Source organism: Lissotriton vulgaris, chromosome 12 (genome assembly GCF_964263255.1).
Source record: "Lissotriton vulgaris chromosome 12, aLisVul1.2, whole genome shotgun sequence".
Lineage (NCBI taxonomy): Eukaryota > Metazoa > Chordata > Amphibia > Caudata > Salamandridae > Lissotriton > Lissotriton vulgaris.
In genome coordinates, this window is record NC_141700.1 from 53,785,923 (window position 1) to 53,806,361 (window position 20,439).

Below are 20,439 nucleotides of genomic sequence, written 5' to 3' on the forward strand. Positions count from 1 at the left end.
TACTACCTTTATATCTCTCCCTGCCTCAAACTTCCCGGTTCTCTTAAACCTTTAAAAAAAAAAAGTTATCTCTTTATAATTATGGTCTTTTAAGCTCTTCTTCCATCACATACTTCTCATCTTTCTAGTTCTCCTTGTGTTCTTTTTTTGCTCTCCCTCTCTAACATTCTTCGCTGTTTGAAGTGCCTACTTTTGCCCTCGTACAACTATTTTCTCTCATGTCAATTTTTGTTTTACTTCATTCATCTCATTATTTCATTAACAAACCTTGAGATATTTACTATATTCATCTCATTATTTCATTAACAAAGCTTGAGATATCTGTGGTCTTCTATGGTCAATGATGGAAAACACGTTTGATCATAGGCTTTAACCATGCTTTTGACCTGGTCTCCTCACATGTTTTTCTTTTGGTTTCTCCACTAAACCTAAACTTGCATGCCTGGGAAGTCCTGAGACCGAGGTCTAGACCAGCTCCTTACTTTTAATCTTAAAACTCAGCAGGGAGATTTGCAGAATTGTGTTTGCAACCTATCTGCTGTGTCACGGGCCCTCTGACAGAGGCACAGGCAACCACTGTCTGAATTTGCCCAAATTAAGGCATTGTGTTCCCCCAGGATTACAATGACAACTCAACTAGAAAGTACTCTACTTGTCTGGGATGATGACTGCTCCTGCACAGACATGATGATTAGCAGGGTCACTTCCCCTGTGACCTGAATCTCTTCACTCACAATAGCCATCAAATCTGTCCGATTACACTCTGCCGTTGACTATGGAAAAAATAAGCTGACTCACCATGCCTAAAACTCGACTTGTCTCCTGTGAGTGTCTCAAGCCATTTTTAAAACAAAAGTTCCCATCACCACTCCTGTGCCCCAACCAATACAAATGAAACAACTCTCCGTCATACTCCAATATTAGGCGTTCAGACCCCTTCTGTGTGTGTTGAGTTTCTTTTGGCTTCTATATATTTTTTTACTTAATTCAGTTGGATTTTCCGTCTTCCCCTGTTTCCATGACAACACAGTGTTTGCATCACACGCTGGAGTTTGTCGCTGTTAATGCTGTTTGCTGACTGGAATTAGTCCGTCAGTCTATGTACCCCACATTTCTCCTCTTCACCCGCCAAAAAGTGACATATCAGCCCCCCTCAGAAGACTCATCCTCTCCTCTTCCCCCTTCTTCCCTGGTTTGTCTGCATGTCACTGTGCCTCTTTACTGTCTCTCCATTTTGTCTTTAGTGTGTCCTGGAATGTTGCAGTGAAGTTGCCCTCTGAAAGGTCCATGGTTTGGTGGGTGGGAAGGCAATATCCACAAGGCATAACTGGTTAGGCAGTCCAGAAGCTTCCTACCGGAATCGCTGTCGCACCCAGAGTATTGGGCTGACCCATGAGTAATTCTCTGGACAGGTGAGGGGGCTGAAGCTGTGCTGGCTGCCTTCAGGCGGAGACACTTAACAAAGGGCATTTAAGCCTGTGGCCTGCCTAATAGCATTGTAGTGATTTCCCTACTGCAAGGCTGGCCAAATCTTTGGCCTCAAGTAGAGTCGAGTGAAGGTGTTGTTGGCTACAGTCTGCCCATGATCAGAGGTATTTTTACCTGGGTTGGACATTGGTGTGGTGCTACTGTACCTTCACCTTGTCCAGCTCTAGCTACTGAATCATAAGCCTTAGCCATTTAGTACAGACTAAGTGCTTGATTTAGACACTGGCAGATGAGTTACTTGTCACAACGCTGACTGATATCCCGCCTGCCGAAATATAAATCCCATAGGATATAAAGAGATCTAAATCAGGCCCTAAGACTTTCAGTGTCCTAATCGGAGCCTGAGAGAACACCCTTCCAACATCAGTGGTCTTCCTTCCTGAAGATTGTCCGACCTCATGAACTCTCTCTTTCCTAAACAAGCACATACTTAGAAATCTGCTCTACCTGTCATGACGACATGGCGTAGAATAAGACATATACTCTTCCTGATCCTCGCCCAAGCTTCAAAACTCTCTGTTCCTGTAATCAGGGCAAACCAAGGAAGGCCATCTTGCAAGACTAAGAAATCCCTTCTGCCTTTCAACAGCACAGGGCAGTGATGCCTTATAACCAACATTTGGACAATCCGAGACAGGCCACGCCTTTCACTTTTACACTGGTAGGCACTAAAAAAGTCTGCCATCCCAACACAAGAAGATACTCAAGAAAGCTCTCTTATTGTCTTAGCTGTGGTTCATCCTGCAGAGCCTGAGGGAAATTTGTGCATGAAGCCAGTCCTCCTGGGAATGGAGCCCACCTGGTTCTAGTGATGGTCTTGACATGTCTTTGGGGAAAATCTGTCTTCAGCTTTCAAAGAGGTGTTTTTCAGGAGTGAGCATCACTGTAAGATTCTTTCCACGTCACCACGTCCTCCCTTTCTCTCCCTTCGCTCATGTTCTACCGTCAGGTCTGGAAGCTGCATCCACCTTCAGCTCAGGAGATGCTGAGAACATGACACAAAGATTTTCCTAGGCGTCCCGTCTGTGACTGTGTCTTGTTAGTTCTCAGCAGTGATGACTCTGTTTCTTGTCCTGTCAGGGCTGAGATGTGACCATGTGCCCCCCATTTTGCCCAAGCCCCGCATTTGATCACATCCGCGACACAAAAGTATGCAGCATTAAAGTGGGCCCCTTCCCAATCCCTCCCCTCGCTCTCTGTCTCTCTCTTGTCTTTTCCTCTCTCTCTCTCTGATATTCACTTGGGCATTTGCTAGTGGCCCAGGGGTTATGTTCCTTTGCATTGGTCTCCCCTCTCTCCTGTCTCTCTCTCTTTTCTTACTTTCTCTTTCTTTTTTTAACCCTGTTTTTGCATGATGTCTGTTACTCTGAGAGCTGCATCTACCGATCGAATGGTGTCAGATCAAAAAGAGGCTTCGTTGGGTTTCTACACCCGAAAACCACAAAAATGTCATTAGCGTTTCTCATCTTTTCAAATTTTTTATTTTTACGCTCCCGGCCGGTAGAGCGTCTCCAGAGGGCTCCCGTTCAAATTATGCTTACAACTCCTGGCTACTTAATTTCTCTCCCCTCTTCCGATCTCCTGCTGCTCCCTACACCACCTTGACTGCTTCCATCAATCATCCTCTCCCGCAGCTCTGCTTCACCTCCCGCCTACTGTTAGCGCACCTTGGAGAAGAAGGGAAGAATTAGGCATTGCTCACCAAGAGCTCCATTGGTTGAGATTATGGGGCATGGGCAATGTGAGGGGGCTCTAGGGGTTTCTTCCTTCCTTCCCCTTGGCCAGTAGCCTCTTTGCAGTATTCACTCAACACCCGCATTGACTTCACTTTGCTCTTCACCTTTTCTTTTCCCTTTTCCCCTGACAACCTGCATAACTGAACCCTTATTGTAAATGTTCCATATAGACTTATGGTGTCTCTTTCTCTACCCAGAGAATCGCCCCTATCACATTTGCTGTCTTCACATCCTTAAACCACCCAGAGTCAGGGGGCCCTGGGAACTCGGACAGAGGGGTGGGAAACGATGGGCCACATTTTCTTTTTCATCTGATATGTGAGATGTCTTTAAAGATGAGAAATAGCTAATATATTTTTGTGTATTATCTGTGCTGTGATGGGCCTACCTCCTGACTTCTGGAGACCTGTTGCTATGAATTTCAGCTTTAATGTCTTTCTATTTACAGTTTATATGGTTTGTGAAGTAAAATTTCTTTACAATTATTTTTCGTTAATTTGTTATTTAATTTAAATTTTTTGAAGATTTTTTTTCCTTTCTTTTTTTTGTTTATTTCACCGGTCCGCTCTGTGTTTTTTTTATTACCCTCTTTGCCTTTCTTCCACAGTCCGTCGAGTGGCGCCCCGCTTCTCCATCCTACCAGTCAGCCATGAGATCATGCCGGGTGGTAGCGTGAACATCACATGCGTGGCAGTTGGCTCACCAATGCCCTACGTGAAGTGGATGATGGGGCAGGAAGATCTGACACCTGAAGACGACATGCCTGTGGGGCGCAATGTGCTAGAACTGACCAACATCAAGGAGTCTGCTAATTACACCTGTGTCGCCATGTCCAGCCTTGGTGTTATCGACTCTGTGGCACAAATCACAGTGAAATGTAAGTGCAGAATGGACTTAGTAGGATGAAGAGGAACAAATCTAGTGTCGGCTTATCCCTTGAAATTCTCTCTTCTCATAAGGGTCCCCAATAGGGAAAAGAAAGGCAAAATTTCTAGAGAGAGAAGGTTGGGAACACAAAATCTTACTTTACTAACGACGGCCAAACTTTGCCTATGAATCTTTCATGATCTCGAAGTACTAATAGTTATATTGTTGTGTAGTATCGTAACAAGTGATAATATTGTTTGTTACCTAAGTTCTGTCTACTTTAGATTGTGCAATTACTATGATGTACAATATAGAAACACTGAGTTATGCAGAAAACCTACAAGGACAAAAGTACATTCTTTGACATCCGCTCGTGTCGACCTATGTCCCCATTCGTATGTGCTTCTATGAGGATATAGTCTTCCGCGCCTGTGACTACGCCATTGTAGTATGCCGCCCTCTGCTTTACTACATGGTATTACGATTTTCTCTAGCATGGGGTCTTGTAGAGATTCACAGGCCTGAATCATTTCCCGTAGTTTATATAGTTTGACAAAAAACAATCATCGACTGAGCATTAATGTTTAAAATGTGTGTGCGCTCCAGTGTTTCATGTTTAACAGACACTCCTTTTGGACTGTTGTATTCTTGTTAGTTTCACCTTACTCTTTGCTTGCTTTTAAGTTAGACTGATTGGGAAATGGAGAGAAAACAAAAACTATATCTGTTCTTTTTCTTCATATAATAGAATAGATCACCAAACCCTAAAAGATAGAAGATCTACCAGATCAGTGTATATACAAATGGCCTCATTCGTTAAATGCATAGGTTGTTTCGGATCGAACAACTAAAGATGTATGTTGATTTCATTGTTTTATCTAGAATTTTCTATTGGGCTAATACTTGTCACCACATAGCTCCTATAGAGCAGTCACTGCCATGTTTCATGTGATTCCTCAGAAAGAGAGCTAGTCTCAGTACGGAATCCACTCATACCTTGATTGGTCAGATCCAGTGTCCGCCCCTTTCACGTGGATACATTTCCTCTTACTGTGGAGTAAAGTCAGAGTTGCAGAAGCTCATTGTTTGACTTGTGTGGTGTAGTTTGGTTCCATAAACGAGAATTGGTTTCCACATCTTTCCTGCACCTTTGGTCACCTGGTTGGTACCTCTTAGTGGTTCTGGCTCATACTAAAGACTCTGAGGATTCTAACACCGTGCATTTTTGTCCTGTTGTGACATGAAATACATGTGGTTCTCCTCGACTAATCAGGGGGCGCCATCTACAAGGAACCCAGAATGTCCCTTTTGCAGGTGTCTTATTTTCTTTACCCAACTCTGCAATAGCAACAAAACATTCCCAGAATAGCTCTTCGGTGGTTATCTGGTCTGTGTTAATCAACCCCACATCCCCAACTATCGCCGGTAGTCAGAATTTCGCTATGTCACTAGTTTTGATGGTGCCTGGTACTCTTTCCCCAATCAGGTATTAACAACAATAAGGATTCTAGAAATAATTATCCTCTGTTTGATGTTGTCTGATTTTCTTTCCAAATCCAAACTGGCCCCTTGAAACCCCAAACCAGAGGAGTAGCTGGTGGTGAGGCTTCTGAAATGGGCCTGTGTAGTTTTAACACCTGCAACAGCTTTGACCAGCAAAAGTGAAGTGAACTGCTTTGAAATCTAGCCTCAGATCTTGGATTGTTCTGGTATCCCTCGGCTCGGAGTGCGCGCTCTTGTCTCTGATGTGAAAACAATGCTGAGCGAGCCTCGCAGCCATCAGCTTTCTTATTTTCCTTCATTCATAATTTATAAAGCGTCTGGAAAAGAGCCACAAATGCTACATTTGCACAGTTTGGATCATGGTGGGTAAATACGGAGGAGAATCAGCCAGGAGAAGAAAGGTATTGGACTGAGGTTATAGAATCTGAAAGTGTTTGTGGTGGCTGTTTCTGCACAGTGCATGGATTGCTTCACAGCAACAGCCACACCTGCAAGCGGAAAGTGGGACGGGGTCACAAGGGGTGAAGTTGCCAGATCTGAGGATGGTAATAGCAGGGCCGATTGGCTCAAGGGTAGCAAGGAAGACAATATAGATGTGGAAACAAAGAAAGATCCTTTAAGATGGTGGGCATTGGCAACCTGTGTTGTTAATGCAGTAGAATTGTGGGGTGAATGAGAAAGCTGGGCCATGGTGCAAGCACTGGTGTTTGTATGAGGTACACCCTTTAACAGATCTCATATTGCGTGAAAGTACAGATGCTATTATAGTGACCGAAAAGGCCTATGATGTAAAAAGCCATGCTTCAAATAGTTGATAAAACTTCAGAAGACATAGGTCGCTTCTTAGATTTAACGACATTTCATTCCTGGGCACCTTGCACTCGAAACAATTTGCCACTGCATTTCTTCAAATGAGATTTGGGAACACCAAATCACAGCAGGTCATTCATCCCAAAATTCTTCCAGAAACGTATTTGACAATGCATCTACTCAAGAGGGGGTTTGATTGATGCATCAAACAAACTGTGTTGAAACAACTGTGTTTTCTTTCCTCACTGGTAGCCAGTGCAGTTCGTTAATAGATTTTGAAACATAATAAAATCTTCAAGGTTGGGACAGTCCTTGTTGCTGTATTCTGAATATACTGCAACGTTGCAGTATTCTTTTTAGGTAGTCACATATAGAAGGAATTGCCAAAATCCAGTCTAGAATGAACGAACACATGAACTGATAATACCATTACCCACAGAGATAAAAAGTCAGAAAGGGAAGAATCCTGCTAAATTCGTTAGGCTGATAAAAGCAGACTTTAGTAGTAGCTGTGAACTGTTTAGAGGTGTATAGTGGAGATAAGTGGTGCTTAAACAATTTGCCGAATTGTTATGAGCAGATGTTGCATATATACCTTTGTTTTACATGGTTTAATAACTGTCTCTGGGACGTACAAGTACACAGAAACAAAAGTGAAGTACATGGTGAAGCTTAATGCCACCTTTCCATCGCCTCCCCTTCCCCTGGCTTCTCGATTGGAGCGGATATTTTCCTGTCGGCGGCGCAAGCAGTTGTGACACAGAAGCAGAGCACAGAACCAAGAATTGGGCAGACTTAGAGTGGGGAAGTATTGTACACGGTGGATGGCAGAGTTGCAAAAGAGAAAAAACTGATGTTTTGCAACACATCCCAAAGCTAGGGCAACCTAATTTTAGGAGGATGGTGCCCTAGGATCATGTCTAAACACTAGTCAACCTGCCATATATACAAGCCTTTTGTCATGGCTCAATAATACAGAGAAATATTGACTGAATCCTGGTTCTGCTTATTTGTGATAACAGTGCAGCTAACGACACACCAAGATGATTACCTGGGAGAAGTGCGGTTAGTTCAGCATCTGTGGTTGGGATATGAGATTACCGGACGATCCAGGAGGAGCGGGCCCAGTGCAGAAGCTTTAATGTGTAGAAATACAGAATCATGAATATATGAGATGTCTATGCTTTGACCGTGAAGGACAAAGGAAGTGTTGAACCATACACATCTAAATCACATATTTAATCTCTGGAGCTATAGCACCCTTATTGATAAGTAATGGGATACAAAAGATTTAAGCTCTGATCCTTAGACGTCAAAGAATCTATATCATTCGAGTTCGAACTCTAGCGATAAAGAAACTTTGATTCCTCATAATTAGGATTTTTTGTGTAATTCTAGAGAAAAAGGTGGTCTAATTTCAATTGATAAACATGTTTTGAGACCTAGAAATAAAGAAACTTTGACCTCTGGAAATAAAACTCACCTTGTTCTAGGTCATATCTTGGAGTTTACAGCATACTGAAAAGTTTTTATGTGAACATTCAATTCCACTTATACACATTTAAGATCCTATAAAACATAGATGTAAATATGTACCAATTGTGTTTAATGGACTTGCAGGTTTAATGAGGTTTAAGGTTATATTTTGTTGTTGGTAAAGACATCTGGCAAAAATCGCATTTACCCAGCGCCAATTTGTGTTCATCAGTTAATGGTTAAGCAATCAACAAATAAGATTTTATTGTGTATATGGATCCTCATTCAACATATATTTACTTCCCCATTAAAAAATAGCTTGCTTTTGTGAAATCCACACTCTGTAAACCCTTGTTACAAGATGTCTTAGAGAGTTAAACACTCATTTTAGTCTATAGGTAAACTGAGAGTCGCAAAACCCTCGCGGTTGATTGGCCGCGCTCTATAAATGTGTGATTGATTGATTGAAGTTTGAATCCTGATAGGGTTGACACGGCCCATGATCCTTCGTAGGTCAACAGGCAGAACACCTTAAAATTGGTAATAGTAGCACCTGCTGTTTACAGAGCAGCAAACGGAATGGTAGAAAATGCTGTGTGAACATGTTACTATAAGATAGTCTTAGGATTTAAATATTCAATTATAAATGTTTTTTTTTGTTCTCAGCACTTCCTAAAGCTCCCGGTAAGCCTGTGGTAACTGAGACCACAGCCACCAGTATCACTGTCACCTGGGACTCTGGCAATCCCGACCCTGTGTCGTATTATGTGATAGAGTACAAGTCGAAGAGCCAAGAAGGGCCATACCAGATCATGGAGGACATAACCACCACTCGGTACAGCATTGGAGGATTGAGTCCCAACTCCGAGTATGAGATATGGGTGTCTGCAGTCAACTCTATTGGCCAGGGACCACCCAGTGAGACAGTGGAAGCCCGCACAGGAGAGCAGGCACCAGCCAGTGCCCCCCGCAATGTCCAGGCACGAATGCTGAGCCCCTCAACCATGATCATTCACTGGGACGAGCCAGTGGAGCCCAACGGGCAAATTCGAGGCTACAGAGTCTATTTTACCATGGAACCCGACAAGCCTGTTAATGACTGGCAGAAGTACATAGTAGAGGGAAGCCAGCTGACGACAGTGAAGAGCCTACGAGAAGATGAGACCTACACAGTGCGAGTTTTAGCCTACACGTCTGTAGGTGATGGGCCACTCTCGGAGCCTATGCAGGTCAAGACACAGCAGGGAGGTGAGTCTTGTTGAGGCTGGAGGGAGGCAGATGCTCTGGAATAAGCAGATGCCAGTCCGCAAACTCATGCATACAGTTTCTCTAAGAAAGATAAGGGTGGTGATGATTCTGTATGTCTGTAAGCCCTGAAACCATCCGGAAAAGCTAGAGTTGATACCACAATCACATTTCTGCAAACATTTGACTGGTTCCTCTAAGCTGATCCTTTTTGCTGGGCCTGCTAGAACATGCCTCTCTGTAAGAAGGCTCAAGTAGTCCCCGCTGATGTATGCCTCATGTTTCTAATATGTGGTTTGAAGCAGAAATTATTGCACAGACACCCCACTACTAAGCCTTCCATAGCTGTATGTGGGACAAACCTCATTTCAAGTGCACTGAGGCAGATAGTAAAATGAGTTTTCTGAAATATGTTAAGGCATAGTTAGGCAATGTGATTTTGTGCCTATTCATTCCTGTTGCTTTTGACATTTTTTTATTAGTGATGCATAAAGACAGTGGCCCCAGTGGCTTAAAACTCTAATGGCCCCTGATGAAAATGTGTGCTCAAGCCAATCCGATTTAGAGGGTGTCTAGAGCTTCTATATAGGATTGTTTCCCTGCTTCAAGCTCTCCTTTATATATATATATATATATATATATATATATATATATATATATATATATATATATATATATATATATATATATATATATATATATATATATATATATATATATATATATATATATATATATATATATATATATACTCACCTGCACTCATTGCAAATGCAATATCATTCGCAACTGCTGGCACCAAACAGTATTTACGTGGATTTGTAAATTTGTTCTTTCTTTGGTTTGCCAGATTGTCTGATGTGTATCACTTGCCTTTTCATTACTCTTAAACGTTTAAGACCTGGCAATTCTTGGTAGAAGGTGATCGTTCTTCTTTATGTACACTCTGCTGACACTTGGAACGTGGATTCGTAATGCCACTCTGCAGAAGCAGTATATAAGTCACTTGTTTAGCATCCTCCTTCTTCCTCCAACTTCAACCCATCACCCCAAAACGGACACCTTTACCAAGAAACACACTAGTCTGCTTCATAGTTGTAGATAGTTTAAGTGTCTTGTGCAGTCCTATGTCAGATTTACACCCAATTTTGTTTACCCAACTAAAGTGAGTGTTCCTAAGAGGTAGAGTGCCCCCTGCCATTGAGTACCCACAAATCCTCTCTTTAGATGTTACTGACTGCCAGGGGTGTCTTGCATCCACGTGCATTTTTCCACTTTATCTCATCAGAGTTGCTATTACTTGCTTTCTGAATCTGTTACTCTCTTTTTCCACAATGTATCTTTATCACAATATCAGTTCCTGGTCAACCAATGAACTTCAGGGCAGAAGCTAAAACTGAGACGAGCATCATGCTGACCTGGAGCCCACCCCGGCAGGAGAGCGTCATTTCATACGAACTGTACTACAAGGAAGGACCGCAAGGGAAGGAGGTAAGGGCCCAGGGGCAGAAGTTGAGGAAAGTTTCAGTGGGGACAGAATGGGCTACGTGGCATGGCAAGGAGGTGGCGTGGCTGGGAAAATGGAAGCATGTGAGATGGTAAACGGGGTAATGTAGGAATGGTGGTGAGGGTGATGGAGTTGGAAGATGGAAGCAGATGATGGAAGCCAATGTAGAAAAAGTGTGGGAAGGAGAATAGAACAATGAGTAGACAAATGGTAGTTAGGGGGTCGGACAGAGGAAGAATATGGGCACTGGGGTGCTGGAAGACAGAAAAAGGGCAGGGGGCTGTCGATAAAGAAGAGAGAAGGCCAGGAGACCAGAAGAGAGGATGTTGTGGGGAGGAGGAGAAAGGGTAGGAAAAGCTGAGGCATACAGGTCCATAAGGGGGACAACCTCATGCAAGAAAGGAGGGAAGCTTGGAAGCCTGCGAACATGGAGGCACTGGCAAAAGGAGAGGAGGATACCAAACAAGAAGCGGAGTTATTGAGAAGAGGAGAGGGCAGGGAGCAGGAAAAAGGGACAGGCAATGTAAGGAGGTTTGGAGTGTGGCTCGAAGACCATCGTCTGCATCCTATGTTTCTACCCGACATTGGGCTTTCTATAGACATTGGTTACAATGGTACCATTAAATGACAATATTAAGAGTGGTTAGTAATGAGGAAAAAGGGGCTGAGGGGATTGCGAACATCTTTAGGAACATAACCCCGTCCTTGAGCTCTAGGGAGCGATGGGGCCGACCTATTTCGTTTGAATTGCAGACATCATGTTAGCGCTATATTGAATGCACCTTTTCCCACCCGGCAATGATATCAATTTTGCTGTTGTCCAATCTGATAACTTAACTTCCAAGCCCCTGCAGCCTCCCGGTCTGTGATTCTGTGGATTTTAGTTATTTGCATCTAGGTAAACTTTCTGCTATGGATGGCAAATTAGAAGATGCAGTATTAACTCTTAGACGTCCTGAATAATCTAGACTTCCACCCTCTCCCTTGGTTATACTCTTGATCTTGTCTTAATAAAAAATATATCCATCTCAATTTATTATTGTTTTTGAGCTGAGATGATCATTCAAATGTCATATTTACTGTTATCTTCTGCTTCAAATTCACCAGTTGTATATTGCCTTAAATATTTGGGAAAACCTAATTTGACAACATATTGACATTCCCTTTGCATTGTATCCAATTCGCAATTGGAAATGCTCACCACAACTCCCTTTATAAACTGGCACCAATCACAAAAGTAAAGCACCTGAAAAGGTGCTGGCAGGATGGGAAGAGGGTCAGGAGGCTTAGAGGTGCTTTCACATCACTTAGGGCCATGATCACTTTTGCAACAGGACTCATTGGGTGCATTGCTAGAGAAAGGATGGAGTGGGGCAACTGGGCTCTTTGCTGCTTCATCCTCATGTGGGTGGTATGGGAAGTAGTGGTTGTCCAACACAGCCCAAATAATCTCTTCTCCAATATATAACCTGCCTTTTTTTCTGTCTTGCGCATCTTTTGATCACTTTTGGTGAACTATGCATCAAACTTTGTTTGACCAATGTCCTTCTCTTTGTTGCTTTTTGCATCCTCAGATTTCAAAAACCATTGACCCAGTGACCTCGTACACAGTGGAGGGCCTGAAGCCTAACACAGAGTATTTGTTTCACCTTGCTGCCCACTCGCATATAGGCCTAGGAGCTGCGACCGCCGAGATCAGAGAGAGAACGTTGCAGTCTAGTAGGTGTCTCTCCTTTTCCAGGCTTCTCTGTGGGACGTGGGGAGCACCTTTTAGAACAAAGTGTGGCGATGAACAGCTTGTCTCCCATTGTGGAGTAGCATGGGTCCTGTTTTGGAGTTGGTGGGGTCTAAGTGAGATCTACGTAAAACGTGCTCAGTAAAAGTATAGCCAGATTTGAAGCAACTTCTTTCGCAGATCTAATGTATGGTGTGTGGATTTAAGGAATTGTGTTTAATATTGTTGTACCATATGTGCTTAGTTAGAATGTGCTGTCTGCCATATAAGCCTTTCTGGGACAACTAAAACTACTGAGAATTTCTTTCGGATTTCTGTTTAATGATAGCTGGCAGACGTTTCGGACATAATTCCGAGTCATCTACCAGTCCGCTTGATGACACCTGGAAATGGGAACATTTTGAAAGCAATAAGTGATCTCCAGGTGCCAGGAGCAAATGAATATGCAATATGCAGATCACTGTGACCCTGGTTAGCATTTAGTGATGTAACCAAGGGCAGAGAGTACTGTGACTATCTGCACTGAGTTGTAATTGTTTTTATTAGTAAAAGGGGGGAGGGGGGTGGCGACAAACAGATGTGGCTATAGACCTTTCCATCCACTATTGCTTTGATCACCATTTCCATCCTCCCCATCACCGCACTGCCTTACAACGCCACTGTACTTACTACCTGTACCACCACCTGTTACCTCCCTACCTTCCACTCTAAGCACTGTTTGTGAATAGTTTTTGTGAAGCAGCAAAGCCAAACCCAATGCTCTCTTCTAAGAAATCCCTTTAATCCTACAACTCCATCTAAGGAGCTCTAGGATCTCATCACTTACGCCACCGACCCATTACCCAAGTTGGCCAATACGTCCATTGCCACGTGTTGTGTGGTGCAGGCAAGCAGTGCACCTTTCTGCTGGGCTCCAAGCTCACATCTTACTTCCTGTAGACTCACAAAGTACGCAAACAACACTATTTCCAAATCCACAAGCCTGAGTCGTATCCACCAGGAAGCAAAATTAAGCTTCCATGTTCGTTCATACGTGCAGAAACCCATGCTTTTGTTTCTAGAGATCTCAGATAATCGAAGAGAATCATCTATTCCACTTTGTCTTATGAAAGCATTTCTTTCACTGTGCCTGCACTCTTGCAGTGCTTCCCTGAGGTCATCCCTCCATCTAAAAAACCTTCACTGATACTGTCTTGTCTGCCCTTAGCTCCCTTCTTCCAGCTCTACATACATGCTTTCAGGCACCCCCTCAAGCTTGGAACCTTTCTGTTACCTCACTGCAAACATGGGAACAGTGGATGCGAAAATAAATTTGCCAGATCTGGCATCTAATTCCAAAGCTTGTGTTGGTTTAAAGTGTAACCTGCTACCAAACTTTACATTGATATGGAGGGCATTGGCCACATTGCTACTCTTCAGTAGGAGCAATGTTGTCCTATCTCAGTCTTTTTCTAACTATCCTTTTGAACTTGAGGATGTTTAGGAATGAGCTGTTCATAAAACTTTGGCCGGGGAAAAAAGACTGGATGACCTTATGCCTGCTGGTGTAGGGCTGGTCAATTCAGCTAAAAATACACTCTTGTAACCCCTTACAACTGCAGTTCATTTCTGGGGTGGATGAGGTGAAGACTTGATGGGAGATCGGAGGTGAATTGAAACTCATGTGTGGACCACTGGTGCTCCATTTAGTCTAATGGAATCCTGCCCTTGCTGGGGCTTAGAGGACAGCTTCCCAGATGCAAAGATCTGAAAACTGGGCCTTCCCCAGAAACTGTGCTCTTTTTTGCAGGATTTTTTCACAGATCAATTGGCCTGCAACAGCTGTTTCCTCTATTTCTAGTCATCTGGGGTCTTGAAAGCTGGACTAGAAAAAAGCTGGTCACGCTAATGCAGGACTGCTTGTAAATGTAAACATATGGGGGACACATCATGTGCAGGCCAGACCTGAATAAAGCTATATCATACTGTCTCCACACCCAAGTAATGCTATAAGTGACAGTCGAACAGGTGCTCTCCCAGACCCAAACAAAGATTTCTCCAGTGCTGAACACATCACACGGTTCCCAACACTACTAGCCATCAAGACACCTCGTGTAAAACCCCAAAGGAACATATTAGGGCAGCTCTCAACCATCCAACTGAGTTCGTAGATGGCGTACATATGGCTTTCTCAAATTATTGTTCTATCAAGTCATGTAGATAGCATGCCAAGCTGACACATCTCGAACTGCTGTGTGAAAGGAGTATTACTGCCCCAAAAGCCGGTATATAAAGCATTTAGTAAATCCCTTCTGCCACATGCTCTCTGACACCAGTAGCATAAACCCGCACACCAATGCTGTTAGATCGACTTCAAACTATCCAACAGCACCATGAGTTATGCCTGCTAAGAAAATACACCACCCAATCCTATATTCGGACAGGCACGCACTATACTGATCAACACAAGAACTTCCATTCTCTGGTGTGCGAAGGAAACTTTGCAATAGTTGGATGGCACCCCAAACAACCCATGTCGCTACTGGCCCATACCAGTGGCAGACGTTGCCCGTAGCGTAAGTCGCTTTGAAGTAGTTAATTCCTGTTAGCCCAAAAGATTAACCTAGAAAGAATTGTTTCAGTCAAAACACTCTGTGTGACAGGCCTCCCTAGAAGAACAAGCCACATCTTAACCCGACTTTTTTTGTTTTCTTCTCTGTTGTGAAATGAAATTAAGTTTTTGGCTACATGCAGTTCTCCTGAGCATGCGGTGCACTTCATCATTAAGGTCCCTTAACTCCAGAATGCAGCCCCTTCACTATCCTGACCAGTCCTTAGTAAAGGAGCAAACCTCAGCCCTGAAACACTGCTTTACCCAAAATGAAGCTAGTTGCACACGAAGCAATCAGCCCAACACAACCTCCAAACCAGAGCGATCAGTAGAATGATAATTAAATCTTGAAACACAATATTCCCTATGTTTTGCTTGCCAAAAAAGAAACCTTTTTGTAAACAAAATAATAATAATAATATATGGTATTATCGAGGTTGGCCTGCATGTTCATGTCTGAGCACTTGACTGTTTTGAAATTTTGAGTTCCTTGGCTTCGGGCATGATTCTACATCAGAAGGGTAATTGGTGTTTAAACTGCCTTCCCAAGGTATTGTTTTGATGGTAGTGCAGCTTCCAATTTGGAAGTTTAAGACTTCGAAAAATAACAGTGCACTGTGGAAGGAAATTCCCCATGGTCAACTGCATATCCTCTTCCAGGTCTTTATCAAGGGATTTTATCCCAGAATCCAAGTGAAAGCCGGCGCGATACATATGCAAGCTTCTTCGAACGTCTACTTTTCAGCACTGTTAATTCCATGAAAAAGCCTAAAACATTTCCTGTCTTAATAGCGGCATCCCTTCAAAGATTACTGACTGCCTGGTAATGCAGAAAACCTTCAAAAATATTCAGGGGTTACAGATGGGTGGGCATAGTTGAGCAGAGAAAGGAATGGGAATGGGATTCTGCTTTAGAACACATACAGAACCAGTTCTTCTGCTCATGACTTTAAGAAGGTTTTTCACTTTCAGAATATGGACCTACTCTTGGCAAGCCAGCAAAGCATATGGTTAATGCTGAGTTTAATAAGGTACGGCTTAGAGACTGCTATAAGAATTTTGCGTCAAACATGCTCATCTAATGACAACTGTAGGCACAGAGGCATGAGAGTAACCATGGGTTTCCACTTCTCTGGTTGCTGTACTGTGAGAGTACAAAACTCCAATTGTCTCTTTTAGTATCACTCTAGACTTCCTCAAGAGTCCCACAGACACAGGCTGTGCTAGTCTCCCTCTTTGTAGTATATTTCCCTTTTTTCTGGGCATTTTGCCTTTTTTCAGGACATTGGGTAAGAGTTCTACTCTATGAAGCATCCAACGTTGTGTTCTGCTCCTGGGACTTAAAAACATAAACAAAATGTCGGCCCATGTCAGGGCCCGATTGAGTAGCCAGCTTGACTTTCCACAGTAGTTAATGGCACAAGGGTGAACCCAAGAATCACTAGAGATGTGGGGTTTTATAGCTCGTACTGGAACAGTGCTAACTAATATGTCAATGAAAAATAATTGGTATCCTATTCAAATGGAATTCAATCATTAAATGCAAAACCAAAGCTATATTGCAACAATGCAGTAGGTGCCAATGATAGAAACCTGTTTGGTGCTCTCCTCAAACTGATACACATGTGTTAAAAGTAATCATTGTGTGTATCAAATATACAAGAACAGCATGGCTTGTTAATGTCTAATAAAAAATGTATGTAAAGGGTCCGCGCCACGGCCAACGACGTTTCGATCCTGTCAGAAATTAGGGGTCATCATCAGGACTCAAAGTGGTGGAGCCTAAGTAAAAAATATGCATTACACTTCAGAGGAGTAATCGTTAAAGTGTCAGTTGCCCCAGGGTTCAATAGAAAAGGATTGAGTAACCAGTGGCAGCCAGGCACTTAATATGCTGTGGACCATCAGGGTGGGCAGATGTCCGTACCTGACTTGTACGACAGCTCCCAGCGGCGTCCTCAATTGTCCACGCATGTGCATATATTTTGATGATGGAGCACTGAGTCTCAGATGCATGCTGCACTTCCACAGGCACCTTACAGAGGTCGCACTATCGAGGGCCATCCGTGTACTGCAGCTACATTAGGAGACGCTCTCCCTGATGGTCCCCTGCATATTAAGTGGACAGCCACTACTCGTGAGTTTTGGAAATGTTGCCATTTGTTTGCCATGCCTTACTTTCTACAACATATGCAGAGCCTATACTAGCTTTGCAATGTCAGTAGCATGTTATTTTTCCTGTTTTCTGGCACATAGTCTGTACCATCTGGAAACCAGATTCTTGGTTCAGCTGCACATTGTGAATTGAATCCACGGTTGAATATAAGACCATCTGTGTCTTGATCTGCCCACACGCGTTTCCTTTAGCACTCAGTGTTGGGTGCAGCTGTATTGCAACAAAGCAGCACCTACCCTTCCTGGGATACAACAATCCTGAGTGTGACTGTGAACAATCCCAGACACCATGGCGTGGGTAGGTGAGAGTCGGATTTTGCCAAGTGCAGTGCTCTCACTTTTCTTTTCTTTTTTCAGTTTTGTAAAAAGGTACCTTAACCAATGTTAGTAGGGGGAAGTCCTTCAACATCATGTATTTGCCATCACTACGGTATTACAGCATAAATCCTTTTCTGGATTCACATGCTGTGCATTACTCCGCCATCTAGGGGTTGGGTCCAGAAACATTTGTGTTTTTCTTTATTTGGTTGTTGTTGTTGTGGGTGTCGTCGCCCACCATTTAGTTGTAAGTTCATCCCTTGTGTGACATCAGACTGTGCCCTGGAAGTTCCTGTGCATGGTCGCCACCTTCAGATTCTTTTTTCCCGCTGTTGAGCCTGGAAGCATGATGAAGGAGCTCCAAGGAATTTTTGAGAGAAGACTGGAAGTTGGAAAATAAACATAAATCACTGAAGACCGTGAGAAAATCTAATGCAGAGAAGGGAAGCCTTTTTGATCCCAATGGGGGACCCCCCAGTGAGATCAACGTGGTCAGAGAATAAAGATGGGATAGGCAGAAAGGGGTCGTGGAGAATATTCCTTTCAAGTTTGGCCCCAACTGCCATCACAAATTCACAAAAAGAGACCCCTGTAAAGTCTGCAACCTTTGCCTGCAGAAGGACCACAAAGATGATTGAATTAATTAATGAGAAAGATTTGAAAGGCCAACAAATGCCAAATGGCGTCAAGGCGCTAATAGCAGTTAAATGCAAAAACAACAATTGATGGACAGAATGCAGAACAATGTCATACATTCACCCCAGTACAAAGATCTGGGCCTAAATCCATCGTTCTTGTGCTAATAGCAGTTAGTCTTAGGAAGACACAGCTCTACAGGGAGCTGGGAGGATCTAGTGATTGTTACCGTAAAGGTACCAAGGGAAATACAGTGGTGGAACTTGACAAATGTGACCATAGGGAGACCATACAAAACACCAGCTCCCACGGTGACCAGAATGACTGACGCATCCCACAAGAGTTGGGGACACACACAGGCAGCCTGAAGGTCAGAGGACTATGACACATAACGGATGCTGTGAAACACAAACTATCTAGAGATTAAGACAGCCTTTCTTGCCCTAAAGCATTCCAAGCAAACGTAATAGGTCATTCTGTACTGATCCTAACAGTCAACACAATAACCATGTTCTACCTCAACAAGCAGGGAGGAACAACGTCATTCACCCTGTCCAAACTAGATCAGGAGATATGATAGTGGGCCATTCAAAGACAAATCACACTTCAAACGGTTCACCTCCCAAGGACACAAAACACAGAGACAGACAGTCTGAGCAGGCAAGACACCATGAATGGGAGATGAAACAGGGGGTACTAGACAATATTTTCCAAGTTGGGGGCACACCAAGCATAGATCTTTTGGAAAGTACAAAAAAAGGAAAATACCAAGACGTCACTTCCAGGTTTCCACACCACCAGCCCACAGGGAATGTCCTGTCAACAAGCTGGTAAGGGAACTTTGCATATGCCTTTCCACCGATTCACCTGAACCTAAAGGAACTAGACAAGGCCAGACAGCCAGGGACAATGCTCATCCTCATAGACCCACAATGGGCCAGATAGACCTGATATTCTGACCTGCTGGAGATGGTAAAAGGGTGCAGGATCCCAATCAAGGCAGAACCAGCCACACAGCCTGGCAGCATGGTTCCTGAATACTTAAAATTCGGTGACCTACAACTACCCCCTCGGACGATGTAAATCCTTAGGGAAGCTAGAAACCAAGCATAAGAAAATGTTGCATGGAGAAATGGAACTGATACATCCACTGGTGCATAAGCAACAGTAGGATGGAAACCAGAACAGAAAAGGAAACAGAACTGATGTATCTCACATGCCTATCAGGCAGCGGACTGACGTCACTAAAGATACATCTAGCAGCCATTGTAGCTTGTACCAGAGGTACATTAAGAACCATTCTCTTCACACTTCCTGTAGTGAAAAGATTTTTTGAAGGTTCAAAAAGGGTTGAACCACCAAGTACGGTATCAACCCCAATGTGGAACCTAAACACGATGCTAACGCAATTAATGACAAAGCCTTTTGAACCCATGCACAAGACTGATTTAAAATTTCTAACCCCAGATCCACAAGGACAGTGTGGTCATTAGAACAAATCAACAGTTCCTACCAAAGGTAGTGACACAATTCCATGTCAATCAAAGCATACAACTACCAACTTTCTTCAAGAGCCAAAGACGCAGGCAGAAAGGGCCCTTCACACACTGGACGTGCAGAGCGCACTAATGTACTACCTACAAGAAACAATCGTTTTTTGTGAGAGAAACAAATTATTTGTCTCTTTTGCCAGAACAAACAAGGGATCACCAGTAACCAAGGGAACGATTGCAAGATGGATAGTGAAAACTATACAAACCTACCACTCTAGATAGAACGGGAAAGACATTACCCGTGCATCGCAGAGTGCATTTAACCTAAAAGAAGGGCACAACACTTGCATTCTTATCAAATGTATCCATTGACTAAATCTGTATAGCAGCAACCTGGTCATCTCCACACACCTTCACAAAACACTACTGTGTGGAAATTCAAATGAACAAAGAGGCACAGGTGAGACAGAAGATACTACAACACCTGTTTGCCAACACATCCACATTTCAAGCCCAACAACCCAAGGGACAGGATTTATGCACAGCATGTGAATCCAGAAAAGAAATCATGCTACAAAATAAATTTGTCACTTACCCGTAGGAGTAGTTTTGCAGCTTGAACTTTCTGGATTCACATGCGCTCCTACTGCCTTACAGGAACTTCTGGGGCGCCGTCTGACGTAGCATAAGCGATGGACTTACCACCAAATGTCAGCGACACCCAAAACACCAACAAAAAAAACGTTTCCGGACCCAACCATTATATGGTGGAATAATGCACAGCATGTGAATCCAGAAAATTCTTCAAGCTGCAAAACTACTCCTACTGGTAAGTAACCACTTAACTTAGTACCCCCGAG

General features: G+C 43.3%; 1 protein-coding gene across 8 annotated transcripts in view; it reads left to right on the top strand.

Annotated features, from left to right (window-relative positions):
* Positions 1-20,439, top strand: part of PTPRS (protein tyrosine phosphatase receptor type S) — a 521,512-nt gene that overhangs the window by 370,486 nt on the left and 130,587 nt on the right. For all 8 annotated transcript variants that reach the window (XM_086947045.1, XM_086947049.1, XM_086947044.1 and 5 more), the window contains exons 7-10: positions 3,832-4,101; positions 8,547-9,128; positions 10,483-10,616; positions 12,207-12,351. In XM_086947045.1, the coding sequence (XP_086803171.1) occupies positions 3,832-4,101; positions 8,547-9,128; positions 10,483-10,616; positions 12,207-12,351 (1,131 nt within the window). The remainder of the gene's footprint in view (positions 1-3,831; positions 4,102-8,546; positions 9,129-10,482; positions 10,617-12,206; positions 12,352-20,439) is intronic.